This window comes from Tribolium castaneum, chromosome 1, assembly GCF_031307605.1.
Source record: "Tribolium castaneum strain GA2 chromosome 1, icTriCast1.1, whole genome shotgun sequence".
Lineage (NCBI taxonomy): Eukaryota > Metazoa > Arthropoda > Insecta > Coleoptera > Tenebrionidae > Tribolium > Tribolium castaneum.
In genome coordinates, this window is record NC_087394.1 from 27,977,356 (window position 1) to 27,995,630 (window position 18,275).

An 18,275-nucleotide genomic window follows, 5' to 3' on the forward strand; every position below is an offset into this window, starting at 1 on the left:
AGTAATGAGAACTGAAAGAAAAAAACACCGTAGCGAAAGCTTGAACTATAACTTAAAAAACCTTTTTTTTAAAGACGCACTTTATACTTTTTTCTTCAAAACACTGAGTACATCAAGTGATGGTTAAAAATAATTCAATATAGCTTCCAAATTAGGAATTTTTGACAATTTATAGTATGATTATGGGAAACTATAGGTACGTATTCTTTTCTACAATATACCTAATAAAATGTCTCATAAAAAATGTTTATAAAATCATGTAAATAAGCCGAAAAATCTTAGAAATTTCAATACCACTCGTGATTTTGTATAACATTTTCCTATAACTATCACCTACTCACTTAGATCTGGTTTTTAATATATTTTTTAAATTAACAATGTTTCTGACTTGTGATGTGACTATATATCAAAAACTTTTACGTGGAGAAAATTAATTTTTCAAAGCTTTTATAGTAAACTGAGTAACGATAAAACGTGTAAACAGTATTGAATTGTATATTCGTGTTCCTCGAGTTTCAGATATTGCTTTGACATACTCTGAAATTCAGTCATTGTTTCAAAATTAAATTATATGAAAGTTCAAAGTTGAGCGACAAATTGACGTTTTGAAATGGTATTTATACAATTTTAATTATATCAGAGTGCTAAACTAACATTTTAATTATATTTTTCCGAGAAATTTAACATTCAACAACACCGGACTCTGTAATCAAATTTCAAAATTATTAATTTTGGTGGAGGCTCGATTTGTTTGCAAGCAGAAATACCCAGTTGAATGTATAAAGTAGGCAATCGACAATGTGCGTTCATAAAAATTCGTTTTTTATTCCCATAATTTACGCTGTCTGAACATCCTGTCTTTCATTTACAGAAACTTTCAGCCGACGACTGAAATATGCTTTCGCGCCGCTGAAACGGAAGTTCCCTGAAAAAATCACAGCGGCGGGTGTCGGAATGTTAATTTTTGGGTACGGGGTCCCAAATGCACCCTGACAACCCCAAAGAAACTCGAAAAGACTGGTTTTGCTGCCTCCCTTGACTAGATAATAGGGGTAGCGCCTGCGCCAGCTAGTCCACACTTCGCGATTACAAACGGACCGCAGTTCTTCCGCGTTCTTGGTTAGATGTAGATGCGTGCTGGAAGGCCGTATTTTCGAGTCGACGCGTGTTGTTGTGAACTTTTCGCGCCTTTCACCGGATTTTATGCCGCCTGATTTACATGTATGGTCTGAGTCCCTTTTCAGCACCTCTGAAAAACGCACGTTTTGAGCGCTTCAATTAAATAAAGCGATGGAAAATTGCTCTGTAATTACTTGAGGCAATTGGACGAAAGTCAAAGTTTGCCGGAGCAATATTTAAAGTTCCATTGCAAGGTAACAAGTTAATTTGGACTGTTGACTCTTTGCACACAAGAGACGTGCTCAAAGCTAATTAAATCACAGAAGTTTTTCTCGCGTTTTCACATGACACTGCTGATTAAAGCGCGCCGAAGTAAATCACTGACTTTCTCCGACTAATAACTTTTTTCATTTTCAGGTTTAATTGGATCAGAAAATTTCGAGTGGTTGAATAAAATGTCAATCGGGGGATTAATTAATTAAGAACTGGACTCTAGTGCAAATGTGAATCGGTTGAATTAATCACAAGTGACTGAAGCGATCATTTCAAGTGAACTGATTTGTTTATTTAAGTGTAAAATAAACTGACAGGATGTGTTCTTTGCTTTCCACACTGTTCGTTGTTTCGGCTGTTCTTTTCCAAGGTGGGTTTGCATCTTGTGTAAATATTTGTTTTTTGTTGCTGCGTTCTCAATTAAAACTTTCTGTTATGCCGCTCAAAAACATCAAATTGAGCCAACTTCGTCCATTAAAATATAAACGAGATTGGTTTGCAACTTTTATCTCCCTGTAATACTATTCGAAAGAGATTTTTTCCAATTTCCGGTTAAACCGATTTTGTGTCTGCCGTCCTTGTTTGACGAGTTGATGAATATTTTACCCACTCATATAATCAAAATCGCTCGTCCCTGATCCACCTAAATTGCTACTCCATCAAAAATTTGCCCATTAAGCGCGCCTTTTTACAAACGCGCTGTCACCTGTAGAAACCCATAAAATTTTTATTTTCGCATTTCATCAAACTTTACGAACCGGCGCCAAATTCCCCGTAAAGCCATTCATTTGCTTCGATCTGTGCCATATACAGAGTGTCTTCGCAGGTGCGCCTCGCCACCAAATCGCATAAATCGCGATTTATTATTCAGAAAGCTCGCAAGTGGCTGCGTTTGCGGTATCAAGTACCAAGATCGCATGTGCTCTAATGCCGTAATTTATGCCCTTAAAGACCGCCTGTTTACCGATTCGGAAAAAATTGACGCGCTGTTAAAACGTGCGAAAGCTCTAATAATAGCGAGTAATTTATTTGGTTTTTTCTTTATTTGCGCGGAAAGTGCGATGATGGAAATTTTTTGTGCGAAAATTGGAAAAAATCCATGTGAACGCTGGGTGCCAAACATTGGCAGGTTTATTGCCGGATTTTTGCTCCGCTGGTTTTTTAAACAGTTTTCTGTTAAATCGGGCCCTCGCCAACAATCGGTGTAATTAATACAATTTCGGAAAAGAGCGGACGCACAAAGCGCAGTTTTCACATTTAATTTTTCTAAAATATCCATGTTGCGATCTTTTCCAACAAAACCGTCGTGAAATCAATACAATAAAACAATTAAACCCAGTGAAATAAAACGACCTAATTTTTTGATGAAATTATTCGGAGATTTTATTAACATGTTTGGGGCGTGATGGCTCCTAAGCTGTAAATGTAAAATGATGTCAGTGATGTATTAACAATTAATTAAATGTAAACAGAAGTAATTGTCGAATAATCACATTTATTGGAAAAACAAATATCACTTACTTTGAGTTTGCCAGAGTTTGGAGGGAATTAAATATTTATATTTTTGTTCTAGCTTTACATGCAATTAAAGATTAATTTTATTTTAAGTAAATCGTCCCACTTGAGTATTTTCCCACATCTGTATTTCGATTAAAAATGCATTAACGTTGCTGGGAATATTGTGAGTGGGGAATATACATTGATTTGATTATTAGTTATTTTTGTTAATTTGCCTTTCTATCGACTTTTTTGAGTTAACGTGTTCCAAGATATTGGGTTTAAATTTTACAGATAGCTTTACAACATTTAAATTAATTTTTCACAAGAATTAAAAATTTAAAATTTTTTGCTTAAAATTAGGGTAGGCATTTTAGGATAGGAAAATTTTATTTAACAAAAAAATTTGTAACTCAAAAACTAGAAGTCGTAGAGCAATGCGCGTTGTTCCATTGAATTTAGCGGCTCATTTTCTGTATTATACCAACTTTTCACGAGATTTAAAGTGTCGATTTTTTTGCTAAAATTTCCTGACTAATACACTTACCTTCAAGAAAGTGAAAAAATTAAATTATTTAAAACTCGTTCTATTATAGTTTTTTGGACTTATTTACAACCCTATAGAGTTGGTAAAAGTCCAAAAAAGTCCATATGTTTGATTTTTTGATGTTCAGTTTTTTCAATTTTCGTTGCGAGTTTGGTCGATTCCGGGTATCCGGAACATTTATCGAGCAATAACTCCGCAACTATTAGAAATATCCACATGAAGTGTATTATCGTTGAAAAGCTCTTTTAATTGTCTATCTTTTTCAAAAAAGACTTTTGTTCCCCGACTAATAGGTTTTGAGAAAATTGCAAATAAAAGCAAAAATAGGTGAAATTTTAAAAAATTCATAACTAAAAAACTATTGGGAATTTGGCAGTCTTCTCGATGCTAATCTATTTCCCGGATCATTTTGCATAGGTAAAGATTAAAACAGTTTTACTTTTTCAAATAGTTTAGCTGTAATTGAGAAAAAAAAATAATAACACCCCCTTCTACAAAATAGCCAATTTGATTATTAGTTATTTTGGTTAATTGACCTTTTTATCGACTTTTTTGTGTTAACGTGTTCCAACATATTGGGTTAAAACAGATAGCTTTACAACCTTTTGATCAAATCGCTGAATTTGTTTAAAAATGTGAACAAACATATTCATATTTTAAAATACAATGTGTTTTTAAATGATTTTCATCTAGTTGACTTTGAAATTGGTTTATATGTAAAAAAATTGGTACCGCTCTGCTCAATTGAAGTCTCTGTCAATAATTGTCAAAACTGTCAGTTTTGAAATTTACAAATTGTCAATTAATTATTTTCAAAAATTTCGTTAAAATGCAGCAAAATTGTTACACTGTGCAAGAAAACACTTTTATTGTGGAAGCTTATTTATGAATTGGAGACTTAATAAATGGAGAATGGTAATAATGTCATTAATTCTATAAAGCGAGATTTCTGATGTTACATTGGAAATTCACAGACGACTAGATGAGAATCATTTAAAAACACATTGTATCAAAAGATTGTAGATCTCGTAATACAAAAGCCGCAGAGATATTTACACAAAAATGGTTCTGAAACAGATTTAACCGAATATGCCTTCTTTTACCCACTTTTTACTTTTTTGAGTATTTGTGTAAGATTACCGCCTTCCCTGCCCGAATATTTAATAATAATAACAATAACGCCTAAAGTAAGCCGAAACACGAAACAATAATACCTTGGACAAATTATAGCGATTTCCGTGTCGGTACATTCATTAATTACAACAACAATGCGTGCAAAATCGTAATGAAACTAAATTACGAATATAAACAGAATCTCATCAGCGTATTTTAAATCCGGCAAAAACGCCTTAATTACATCAAACTAATTCGTACCCGCCAACGTATCATTTTCATTTCTTCGCCACATCAAATGACGTGCTCGAAATGGTATTTTATTCAAACGGACACGGCATCTGTCGCATTATTTGGTCAATTTTTGCGAATTCGCATCTGCGCCCGCTCTAATTATTCGCACTTGCTGCAGCTCGTGCATAAATTCCGTCTCTCAAAAATGAAATATCGCAGGTAATGCATTTGGTGTTAAGTTGTTAGTGAGTTCTGATCGTTGCATGCGGAATTAACCATGCCAGGACATGATGTTGCAACAGATGTTAGTTCCACGTTCTGAACACGCTAAACATGCACTCAGAAAGCTCGGCTTTCTCGAGACGGCATTTTTCGAACGGAGACACTTTACACCACACGGTAATTGCGAAAAGGTGGTGATTAATTGTGAACTATTTTCGAAACGGCTCGTTTATAATTAGTGGCTGTGTTAAAAAATTAAGCGGCGCCCGGCTTTGAGCCGAAGAAAGAGCCATAAATTTTCCGGCTATTTTAGTGATAATGAATTGGATTTTTCGGGGAATTTAGTTTGACTGTCCACACTTTATTATTTCGCAGTCTTTAGAACCGTTAGATTCATTTTTGTGCTTCTTGATAATAAATTTTCGTAACATGTTCATAACAATACCTTCCTTTATTAAAAATTCCTTTTGCCTCTACGTGCCCGCAAAAATTATTATTGGAAAATAATATTACGTTTAGCACAGATTTGGGTCTTTGCCTGAGCACTTCCCGGAGGCTGGTTGGTTTTGCAACTCTTGCATATTCGATAAGTTCTGATAATGCTACAGAATATCGTCTGTTGTCTTCTTATTTCGCTAGCGCTGCCGCTTTTTCGTGAAGGATCTAATGCTTTAATTAAATTACTCAAAAACGTGCTTTTTGATCTTGGTAAATATAGAACAAAGAGTTGCTTTTTAAACGATGGAAGGCGGAATACGGGTTGCATTGCATCGCAAACGCCACTGTTATCTTTTTGTAAATAAAAACACTAAAACGAATTCTTTTTGCTGCGTCGAAATGAGCTTAGCCAATTAGGCGATGAATTTTTAATCCCGACCTGGTTTCCAACTGTGAAGTTTGCCCAATAATCCATTTTTCACAATCGATTAATTTGTTAAGGGGACGCAATAAATTGCGAGATAAGCAGAGCAAATGAATTTCATTAAGTCTGTAAAAATGTTAATTGTTTGAGTCGGAGCGATTACGAGGGGCGAAGGAATAATTAATACAAATACACGGAGGAACGCCAAAGAAATCGAGTGTTGTAAGGAATAACGTTGATTACCTCTTTGCCCTCTCCCAACTAATTTGGCACCTGAATGACGTTCATTTGATCATCCTTGGTTGTTTTTCGAGACGTCTCTGTGTCCCTGGTCCGTGAACAGCTTTCAATTTTCCCACAATTCGCTGCATTCAGTCAGCCAACAGGGTACAACCAACAAAAATTATTTTTAAAAATATTTAATGAGCGCGCTTTGCTTAATTGGGGTTGTTTTTGTGTTGGAGAAACTTGTAGACGGACAGGATCACAAAAGTTGGGAAAATAAACACAGCCGAGGCAAAATAAAATGTTGATTTTATTACGAGTCAAAGGAAACTTGTGAAAACTAAGATTTCGAGCAATGCTGCAAAAACAGTTATCAATTACGGACTGCTTTTAGATGGGATTTGGCGCAATTTCGCAAGCTTTGGCAATACATCGGGACGTTCTGCTGCATTTTAATGAGTGGGTGAGCTGCAGCAGGGAAAATATAATACATAAATAAATTTATGAAATAAATATAGATGTGAGAGATCTTGACGTTGTCTGGACGCATTCGGAATTTATGGCTGAGAGCTTTCGCAATCAGTTTCCTAAGCGAAGCTAAATTTATTGCATATCAGAGTCAGGACTCGAATTAAAAACGTTACAGCGCTGTAATTAATAATTACAGGGCGTTATTATATTAAAGAATAAGTAGGGGAAGGAACGGAAACCGCGAATAAAAGGTAATTGGCGATAAACACCAAACAGAGCGCGTACCATTAAATGTATTGGGTTTGGTAAATGGGCGTCTGGTGCATAAATAATTAAATCCTGCGTAAATTATGCACGAGAGCCGCCATCTATAGGAGAATTCCCACTGTGCGGGATTAATTATTTGCCACTGCTTATAGATTTTTCAGTTCTAGTTCGGACTCTTCATTAAACATTCAGGTCCGAATTGACTTTTTTAATTGTCTTTTCCAAATGTTTAATGAGTTTGTGCAAGTTTGATCGGCTTGAATAAACGCAATTGTTGGTTCTTTGGATCTGCGACCTTGCTCCTCAGACTTGCTTTATTAATTATATAAAAAATGCGGAGACGATGAAGTTTCACGTGTGCTCGAGAGCAGTCCTGGCGGAAATACGTCGGCTCTTATCAGAAAGTTCGGAACTTGTCACAATGGAGCGTGCATTTGAATTGTTCGCTGATATCAGTTCTTACTCCGCCGAATCAATTACAATTAGATATAATAGCTTGGCAACTTGAGACTAACTCAAGAGTGGCTTCGGATTTCGCGTCCCGTACAAAGGAAAACAAAATGTGTAATAAGTCAGACCTTTGTCTTTCTTAAGTGGTTTTCTCTACCGTCGACAAATTAAAAGTTGGAGTTTAAGAGTGGCTCAATTTCTGTGCTCCAATTAACGTGGCTGTGTGGCTTGCATAAAAGAACAATTAGGTCGCGAGGGAAAAATGATGCATGAGTACAGCGGGTTTCCTACTGACATGATTAAGAAATTAACATTTTTCGTGGCATGAGAGAATTATTACAATCTATGCAAATTGCGAAAAATGCTGTTTTTTATTTTACAAGTTCTCATTATAAATTATGTGAATATGACATGAAATCTAAAGACCAATAATCCGACAAAAGCACGGAAGTTTTTACAGATCGGTTGTTAAATGACCACTTTTCGGGCCATAAACGTTGTGAATAATTGAAATTATGGAGGCGCAGACTGACCAAAACTATAATCAAGGAAAATTGTAGCAATAAGTCGTGATCACGAGTTATAACGGCCCTACATATCGACGAGTATAATATTTATGTTTATAGATTTATAATATTTAGAAGCGTTCTTCTTAGCTACCACTTATCGGTAATAGCTTTGAATATTAATTCCTCGTGTCAATACGTAGCGTTCGTCGACCTAATGTGCCAGTAATTTCGCAGCATAATTTTTTATTCAAATCATACACAACAGCTTATTATTTATTGAACATATTATTTCTCAAAATGACTGTGTGGGTGTTAAAAAACTCAGCTTCAGCCTTGTCTCTAAGATCTCGGAACACATAATTCGGAATAAAACTATGAAATCATGTAATTTTATCGATTATAGGAAACAACTGACCACAGAAACCATTTGATCTACGACAAAGATAGTATGTAACTACTGTTTATTATAAACAAACGTGTCGATATTTTTTTCAGAAAAATTTCTTTTCAATTTTTACAAACATCAATTTAAGTAATCGTAGTATGTTATTGCCTTACTTCAATTTCTTCTAAACTGACATGCAACATGAATTATACAGTTCATTGCAGAATCAATAAAACAATTTTAATAATAAGAGCTTCAGAAAGATGTTTTCAAGATTATCGAGCTTTTTTCTCAACTTTTGTTTTTTTTCTGTTTATTTATATAGCTATATATAAATTATACTAAATTCTGTGACTATTTTCTTCTGACAAGTTAGTTCAAAAAGGCTAAAAAGATGCATTTTGTTTTATCTAAATTATAGTGCTTTAGTAATAGTATTGTATTTAGTACTTTAGTAATCTGTAATAATCTCTTTTTAATAATAAAAATAATTTATGGACCGGTTTATAGAACCGTCATTATTTTAGTTCGCCATTAAATGCGTGATTAACTGATCACATGACCAAACTGAGCAAATGTGATTGGTCCATTGGCATTGTTAACTTTTAACTACGAATTAAATTTTAACAAAGCTTTCAATAAACCAGCTCTATAGTTATGAACACAAACTGAAGAAACTCTCAAGCGTAAAAATTAAAAAAATATAATTTACGGCACTAAACTTAGAAAATAATGCATTCATTTTGTAAACTTATCTTTTCCTGCACCAGAGCTTTCAATTTTGCTCAGCAGGTGAAGAGTTATCTGAGTCTCAGTAAACAGGGTACTTAAAAACTGGCGCACCAACTCAGTGCTTTCATATACAAAAATGATAAAAAATGATAAATAATAAATAAATAAATAAATAATAAAAATTAATTATTTTTGAAACGGTCTCCTAGGAAATAATTCACAGTGTTGCATTATCGACAAATTTTGTTTTTTTGATAAATTTTAATTTTTTTAAATTAGAAAAACTGCTTAGGATTGATTGAAAATTTAAAAATAATTATTCGTCACTGTGTTTAGGAATGATTTATTTAGCGTGAAACATAAGATTATTATAAAATAATGAAAATTGAGGATATTAACAAAATAAGTTTGTATTTTCAGATTGTTTAAAGTATGACTCTAGGATTTTTTTTAAGATTTTTCCCGTAATCTATACATGCTTCCCAACAAAGTACCACTGAGTTGATGCGCTAATTTTTGTGCACTCTGTATGAATTTGTTTTTTTTTAATAAAAAGTTGCTGAATTTGTCCTGACCTGACACATTCAGAGCCAAGGAGCACCACTATTTTATGCAGAAAAAAATAAATTGTGATGGAATCTTTGTTGAAAATTCACGAGGTAATATGTACATATTTTTTTCTTATTGTGCTAAGATGGAGATGGCTGATGAAATGATAACCCTGTGTATAAAAAATATAAAAAATAAATCTTCTAACAAGAAAAATATAAATTTGGACATAATAATTTTTGTAGAAAAATCATTTTGGGCTTGAAAATTTGTATTTGTGTAAATGAAGAATCTGATAAAAAAACTGAACTCTTCTGACAAATTTGTAACCAAAGAGATAACATACGAATATGTATTAATTTGTAAGTTGAGTTATTCCTGTTACAGAAAGAATTATTTTTATCGTAATTGCAAGTAATTAGTCATCAATCATCATATTAATAGCATAGGGTAAATTTGCCATCAAAAAACTGTGTTTTTTATTAATGAAATCTTTGGGAATGCAAACGTTGCAATTTATATTTTTCCACCAGATACAAAGAGAAAAAGAAACGTTTTTTCTACATTTGGAATGTTTGGTAGAGAGTTAGCTCTAAATATCGTCGATATCCATACTCAATTTTATCCTAAGCTTTTGATTTTCTTGTTGGTGAGCAATGTTCTCAATTTTGTTCGTATATTTCCATCAATTCTCTAAATAACGCTGCAACAGCTCCATAACGTGTGTCCTGACGCCCCAGTCGAGCGACTCCTGCCAATTTTTGACGCAAATTTCTCCCGAATTTACAACCGGAGTCATAAATATGGCACAGGTCATTGCTGACTATCGCGATGGCGTTGTTGATAGCGCATATAGCGAGCGTTCCGTAATCCGCCTTAAATTCTTCGTTTTGTCGAATTTATGCCGTCCAATAACAGCTCAGTCTGCAGTCTAGAATCTCTGGCTCCGGTTGAGTGCATATCCTAGTGTATTATAAAAGCGGCGCATCACGGGCCGTCTGTTTATCAGCGATATGAGATACAGGAGCGGTATAAAAAGGTCGATTGGTGGGATCAGACTGAAAATCCAATCAGTGTTCGGCAATCAGCGGTAATGGGGAGGCATCGGTCGCGGATATACCGGAATTGAACCACCGTTACTGCTCTTATACAGTCGACCAAGTCGACCGACATCGATAACACGCGATTTCACCATCAGGGCCCGGACCAAACAATTACTTTACAAATCGGAAAAGTTACCAAAGTGACACGCTTTGATGATGGACACTCACAAATTGCGCCAAACAAAATGTTTACTTACAGTCGGAAATCCCCGCCCCTTCCTCCATTCAGCAGGAAAGCGCAAATTTAAGTCACTCCTACTCCTATTAATTTAAAAATATGTTACCTTGTCAAATATCTTAAATACCATATATATTTTATTTCCTCCCAAACAGCAGACTCGGCAATATTGCTGACTAGAAATCGGTTGTTAGGAAACTTCCCTAACTTGCAATTTTTAAGGGCTTTTTTTGAAATTCGAAATAAATCTGTTTTGTTCAAAATGTAAAAAAGTGACGCAGTTTTTACATTTTTAAATCCAACTTTCAAAAACGCGTGTTTTTTTTAAAGTGACCAATTAATAACTCAAGAAAATTGAAGGTAATTGCCAACTTTTTAATGATTTTTTATTGTAATAACAATCAATTCTATGACAACGAAAGGTATAATGATCCCACATTACATTATTTCAAAGTAATAATAATAAAAATAATAATAATAAAATAAAATAACGTGTAGTATTCGTGGATAATTGGTGGTTAAAACACTTGCTCTATTTAGAGCACTCCGGCTATGCCGTCGTGCTCCAAAAGTTGCGCTTGTTTTAAAGACCTCATTATAACTCAATATACTATTTTTTATACTATTATTTTTTAGTATTAACTTTTAGAAAACAATACATCATAATTATGCAGTGGGGTATCAACTATTCTGGTGCTCAAGGCCTTAAGAAATTTTTGCTCTTTTCGTTATTTTTTCTATATTGGGTGTCTCGTTTATTTGACTTTTTCTTTTTTTAATTATTTTTTACGGATTTTGACGGCATTACAGATGATACAAAGTATAAAAAAATTGGTAGACTCACTCTGTATATCTCACCAAAACTTTTCTAAATTTTAGTGTTTGGTACATCATTTGCTGCATTTTTATATTAATTTTGATAATGATAATTATATCATAATATCGTAAAAATTCTCTCTTAATAAACGCATGCTGGTTTTGTTTATTTGTAGTAATTAGCAATAACACATTCATAATTAAAAATAGAAAAAAATGAGAGATTCGAAAATTTGTTTGTCTGCATCAATATTTTTCAGCTTAATTTTTTTAGTAGATCGATTTGGAGTAGTTTTCTTTCCAAGTTTTAATCAAGACTTTTTTTGTAAATTTGAATCGACATCGAGCATTTTTGTTATTTTTTGCATAACCATAACTGGCAAGGAGCTCAAAAATATAAATTCTTTATTAATCTCTAAATAAAATAATAACCGTGGATTTATTTTGCTCCGACTAATATATACACAAATTTATTATTTCCTTGAAGAAAAAAATCCTTATCTAATATTTTGCACTCCTTAAAGTTTTTGCCCCCTACACTCGGACTTCTTAGGTTTGTACTATTATAATACGCCACTGATCAGATGTTTCAATTTCTCTAATAGTTTTTTGTTCTTAGGTCTTTAATCTTTTAATCTCATAATTTATTGCTGTTACAAACACACACTCTTGAAGTTTTTTAGTTTTTCAATTTGTTAATGTTTTTATTTTGCATTTCTATAGTTTATTAATTTATTACTCTTTCAGGCATTTGGTTCTACAAAATTTTAAACTCACTGTTTTTTTTGTTCTTTTTTATTTCAGTTTTTCAATTTCTATTTTTTTTTTAGTTTTTTAGCCTCTTAGTGAATCGGGTTTTTATTTAGAATGTAATGTTTCAATTTAATGGTATTTCTCTTTTCCTGATCTGTAGTTTTTTCAACTCACTTAGTTCTTTAGAATTTCGGTTTCATTATTTGTTTTGTTGTTTCAGCTTTCGAGCTTCTCAACCTTAAAATTGATTACTTAGGTAGAATATATTTGCAGTTGGAAATATTCAAGTTATATATTAAATTATTTTTTAAGGGCACACTATCTTTTAATTTTGAAAATTTGTAAAAAATGTCTGCAAAAGCACAACATTACTTACTTTCTCAACACTCTGAAATTTTTCTAAATAGCCTAACAAAATTAGAAAGAATTTGATATTAGATCTATTGCATTCTTAAGTACTTCAGGAGTTCTGAAAAAATAGTTAGTGACAAATTAAGACAAACTATCCGAGAAAAATTCTGAATATCAAAAATACAAAAAAAAATTACAAAATAAATTACAAAAAAATATTGGTAATACAGAAGTTTTTCCATCATACAGTGAGTTTACTTTCTAATTGTAGAGTGAGATGAATTCTTACAGAAAAACTAACTAATTTTACAATATCCAATTTACAACAATATTTATGTTCAACGATTAATTAACTTCTTTACAGCTTATTTCTGTATAACCGAGAATTTACTTAATAAAATTTATTCCAATAAAAATTATGTTTTTATTTTTCCCGCTGTAAGAATTAATAAAAAATATATTCTAAATTACCAGATTTTAATACTTATAATTTCTGTTTGTTTTGAACTTTTTTTTCACTCAAATAAAGTTTTTAACTTCTCAAAAACCTGGTTTCTATTGACGTCGTATCATCGTTTCTGTTCGGAAATACAATTTTTTAATAAACCAATCCAAATACTGCGGTATAAGACAATAGGAAAATTTGGGCAAAGAAGACTCGATGTCCCACGCTTTCGGCGCTTATGCTCCCACTCAATAACTATCACCTGGCGACAGGGATGTGGCCGCCTATTAGGAACCGGGAATTTGATTATATCCGCGAGGGAATCGGGATTCATGCAACATTCATAAAATCTACTTGGGCTTGTTTTTTAATCGGAACTGCACCGGCACGCGGAAATAGACTAAATCAGGATAATCAGATCCGCGTCGAATTCCAATCAGCTCAACTGTTGTCAGTTTTCGGTAAATAGTTTGGTCGGACAAGGATTAGGGAGTCTATTCAAGCCTTGCAAATTACAAACAGACGAGTCTGAACCACCCTTTGATACTAGTTTCTTTCACTGGAAACAGTTCCTGTTATCTAGCTTGGCTGCAATGAGTTTGCGATGATTTTGTTCCGACTAACTGAAGCAGAAGAAGGCTAGAAATAGCAGTCTGACTAAATTATTGTGCATCTGCTTTGTTTCGATTTTACACGGATCTGGCGTCCGGGTTTTATTTTTTATCGATGTCCTGAAAACATTAAGACGATATTTAATTCAGCTTTAATTTAGTGAAATACGAAACGGGTTATTCACAAGGAATGGTAATGCAGTTTTGTTGCTTGTTTTCTCAGCAAACATCTTTCCTTGCTGAAAATGTTCAGTATTGTAGAACTCATCTGTTCTCCTTTAATATCCTTCTACTTCACAGCAAACAACGTATCTAGGTAAATGTCTCTATAATTAACATCTTAAATACTTCCGCACCATTTACTAGCAAGACTTGCGCAAAAGCCGCCAAAATTCATACCCGGAGCTTCACTCGATCTCAAAACACGACACACTGCAAATTATCCGCCGAAAGTCGCGTTTCCCGACTTTTAATCCAGCAATTGCGTGTCCTGTTTATACATCCGACTAAAATATTTCTATCACTTGTCTAGAGAATTTTGCCATTAATTAAACCAAAATCGATCAATTTCCAACAGATTAGATTAGGCTTGATTACTGGTATCGGGGAAAGCCGACGATGTAAATTTTTATTTTAATGAATTTCGCTGTGAAGCCAACAATAATTAAACCCGAAAAGATTGGGCTTTATTGATCCAAGACTTTTGTTCGTGTCTCTTCGGACAACAATTTTTTGAAATTTTCGATTTTCTCGGCACGCAAAGCGCTGTTATTACAGCCAGTTTGTATTTATTTTAATTAAAATCGACTGTTTCAATTGGTTTTTGTGACTCTTATTGCTCGAGAGCATAATGGGTGCAGATTAGGGACTGACAAGCTTATTGGAATAATTCCCACAGAAACTACAGAGCATTTTGGACAAACGTCCCGTTCAATCTCGATATTATATGAAACCAATTATGATAATTAATCCACAATTAATTATAATTATTGCTTTTTTCTAGTTAATTATGATAAGAGTGCGAAATCACAAGTACGAGGGCTGTCATTACGCAACGAGCGTATGCGAGTGACATACTTAGCCCCCCCGAGAAGTTTAATTGTTTTTGTATAATTATTATTTAATATTATATTATTAAACAAGTTTTATACGACGTTCTATTGTGGCACGAATGGTTTTGGAGCACGACGGAGGAGTGCCACAAATAAGTCGTGCAATATACTATTTTTTTTACTTTCTATTTTTGTTCTTTGTTTGTGTGTAGTTTATCAAAATCTGTTCAAACTATTGCACAAAAGTTCTTTTCGTGAAACTACTTTCAGTTTCACAATGAAGAATTTGTGAAACCAAATAGAAATTTTTTTGTTCGAGCATTTTAATGTAAAACACGTTGCTACAGGAAACGTGTTTTAAAATAGATATTAAAAAAAAGGCTTAAAATATTACCAACAAAAAAAAATATTCTGTGATGAACACTTTTTTTACTAAAATGGCCATCAGGAAATCATCAAAAGCAGGGCTGGACGTGTGACAGATGGACAGATTTTTTGTCCTGATTTAATTACAGTTTTAATGTGACTTTTACGGCAGCTCTAAATTTCCGCTTTAAATTGTTATCAGATTCAGCTGTTTTAGTGCACATTATCGCATTTTGAAATGACGTTTTTCATTAACTATTGATTTTTGCATTCGCAAGGTGTGAAGGTAAATTAGAGAGTAGCGTTACTCTAAGTCGAAAATAATTTTTCCTTCCGTATTTTATTATTAAAGCTTACGTCAAATGGTATAATTTCTGTACAATGGTTATAATTAAATTGCTATTACCCCGGGTATTGCGTGCATCTAACTTTGTGAAATTACTTTTCTTTTCATTAGCTGACTTTCTTAGGATAAACAAAAAAGGCGTAATCACCCTTAACTGTGTATTTTTCCTGGGCCGGATTAATTCCTGAATCATTTACCGGAATGTTGCAACGTGCAATCTGACAATGACATTACATTCAGGCTGAAAATTAGTTTAAATGAATTTCAGACATGCGTGTAATCGTCTCTCGTCCAATTAGAGATAATTTCCATGCATTCTCGTGTTGTGTGTGTGTTAAATTAGAAACACTTGTTTTACCGCACATAAATCGTTCGGTTTGGCTAAGCCGGCAAGAAAATATAAAAACTGATTTAGGGCCGGCGCTGGATGACATCGTAAATAGCGCCGAAGAACGGTGTCCATAATGAGGAAAAAATAGATGTGGCTTTATCTGGAGAGGGCTGGATAAGGCCTTAATGCGCGCCTGATCTCTGTATTTGGTGTATGTCAGGCAAAGGCATTGCAATTACAAAATCATTTGGCTATTTTTTACCAGCGGAACGACTTTCATTCAAACGTGGCGTGAATACGGAAACATGAATAGAGTTTTTGTCAGTCGCTCTAATAAAAATTTTATCTTGTGTTGATTTTATCAATATAATGAAAATTTCATTTTGATTGACATTATTTCCCGCGTTAAACTATTTATTTCTTTTCCGATGATTAAATAATTCTTGCGGGTCAAACCGCTGTGTTGCCATTTCAGTTCGGACATAATATCAAAATTATCGAACGCAAACTGGGACTTAACTAAATGCAATATGCTTGTAAATAAATATTGTATTTTCCCAATTCTGGACCATAAATCCAGGTTTGTAGCTCAGCAAGAAAAAGTTACAATAGTTTTGTATTAAGCTAGGCTAAGGATGATGGGTCCGGAGCAATTTTTTGTCGAGAGTGTAATGAGAGGAAATTGAAATAATGGTGGGAATGCCTTAATCAAGAGTTTGCACAAAGCTGGAATTTGCAGCTGCAAGCTTGCTCTTCGAGACGTATTGACTATTGCCGTTGTCTTAGTTTTAAAACGGACGCTTCTTGAATGTTTTAAAAGCAGTGATTATTTGGAAAAGTTATAATGACTGGTAATCCCATCTCACTTTGTGTTTTACATGTAACAGCGAAAATCGTGTGTTTTGAAACGGGCTTAAAAGAATAATAACGTGCAAATAAAGCCGGCGTTGTCTGCCCGAACACATATTAAAAATAATGAGTTATTCACGAATTTAAATATCCTTTGAAAAAATCAGTGTTTATATTTAGGTGTGCGATTTAACAAATTAGAGGATAAAAGCCCTGTGATCTGGAAATCAGAACGAATTAAATTTTATTCGAAAAATACACTCGTATCCCACGTTCTTTGGTATTTTTGCTTACGGTTGTTGCTTTCGCTTTCCTCGTTTTATTTTAACGACGGATTTTATCGAATCCCCCGAATAATGACATTTTTGCTTACAGCTAAAAATGTTACATAAAATACGGAATCCTTTTTTATACCACGAGGGCAGGAATTTACTATCGCGGGATTGAAATAAAAACTAAGACATAGGGCTATCTTGAGAAATTGCGACCAGCAGCAGGTTGCTCTTTTCTATTTTCAATTAGAATTATTTCAGCGGAGGAATTTTAATGTTTTTAAATGGGGCGATCGCATTATTATTCCGTTGCAACGTTCGATGCAATTGGCAAAACAGTGAGAATTTTATGCTCGTTCCGAATCCATTAAAAGCTTTCCTTTAACGGTAATATGCAAAAATGGGCAAAGCGGAACAAAACAATTTTTTTCTACATGGTGGCCCAGCTGAGCTCCCGTCTTTTCTAGCTTAGTAATTAGTGAAGCTTGACTTTTGATATTTTGTCTACTACTATAGAAAAATAGTTGTGGTTATACAGAGTGTCCAAAGAAAAATATGAGCTCATAAAAATAAACTGTTTTAATGACATGCTATTATTTTTTAGTGCTTGTTAGGAAGCCTTTTTTGCTTCTTATATGTCCCTAAAGTTTTTTAAAACGCTTCAGGAACTACTGTTAAAAAATTAAATTAAAATAAAAAAAATCTGTTTAACACTTTTATTTTAAAAATTAATAAAAAATAGAAACGGTGCTTTCTTGTTGACATAATTAGTAGGTACGTCTTGAACAAGGTCTAACAGACTTACTAATTGAGTTTGATTGATCTGAATTACTACAGGGTGTTTACAATTTATTTTCAAACTTTAGAATCTTTTATTTTGCGTATTTCAGATGGCACCTAAAGGTGTTAAACCGATTTTTTTTAGTTTTTATTTTTAATAATAATTTCTGAACCGATTAAACAAAATAGGAACACGTAAAAAGCTAAAAAGGTATCCTAATGGGCACTAAAAAATAGTAGCATGCCATTAAAATATAATTGTTTTGGAACACTCTGTATAATCAAAAATATTTTCCTAAAATACGTCTTAAAGTACAAATAACATTTACAAAATATCAAAAATCCAACTTTACTTATAATAACTGAGCTACGTAAGGCGGGAGCTGAGCTGGGCTCACCTGTAATTGTATACAAAGGTAGGAGCTATCAACTTTTAAAATACCATTTTTTTATTGAGTTATAATAAATATTTGAACTTTTAGGAGTCAAATGGCGCAAGAATTTTTTCAATATCTTTAAAAATGAGTAAGATATAAATTTTTTTATAATTCAGTGCACGCCGTGATG

General features: G+C 33.4%; 1 protein-coding gene across 4 annotated transcripts in view; it reads left to right on the forward strand.

Moving 5' to 3' along the window:
* The first annotated feature begins 1,097 nt into the window (after positions 1-1,097).
* LOC658191 (limbic system-associated membrane protein) overlaps positions 1,098-18,275 on the forward strand; it is a 239,105-nt gene continuing 221,927 nt past the window's right edge. For 3 of the 4 annotated variants that reach the window (XM_015977875.2, XM_064359694.1, XM_064359695.1), the window contains exons 1-2: positions 1,098-1,221; positions 1,537-1,762. In XM_015977875.2, coding sequence (XP_015833361.1) covers positions 1,711-1,762 — 52 coding nt within the window. In that variant the 5' untranslated portion in view covers positions 1,098-1,221; positions 1,537-1,710. Of the gene's footprint in view, positions 1,374-1,536; positions 1,763-18,275 lie in introns of all 4 variants that reach the window. The other variant, XM_008193611.3, reaches the window with a different exon arrangement.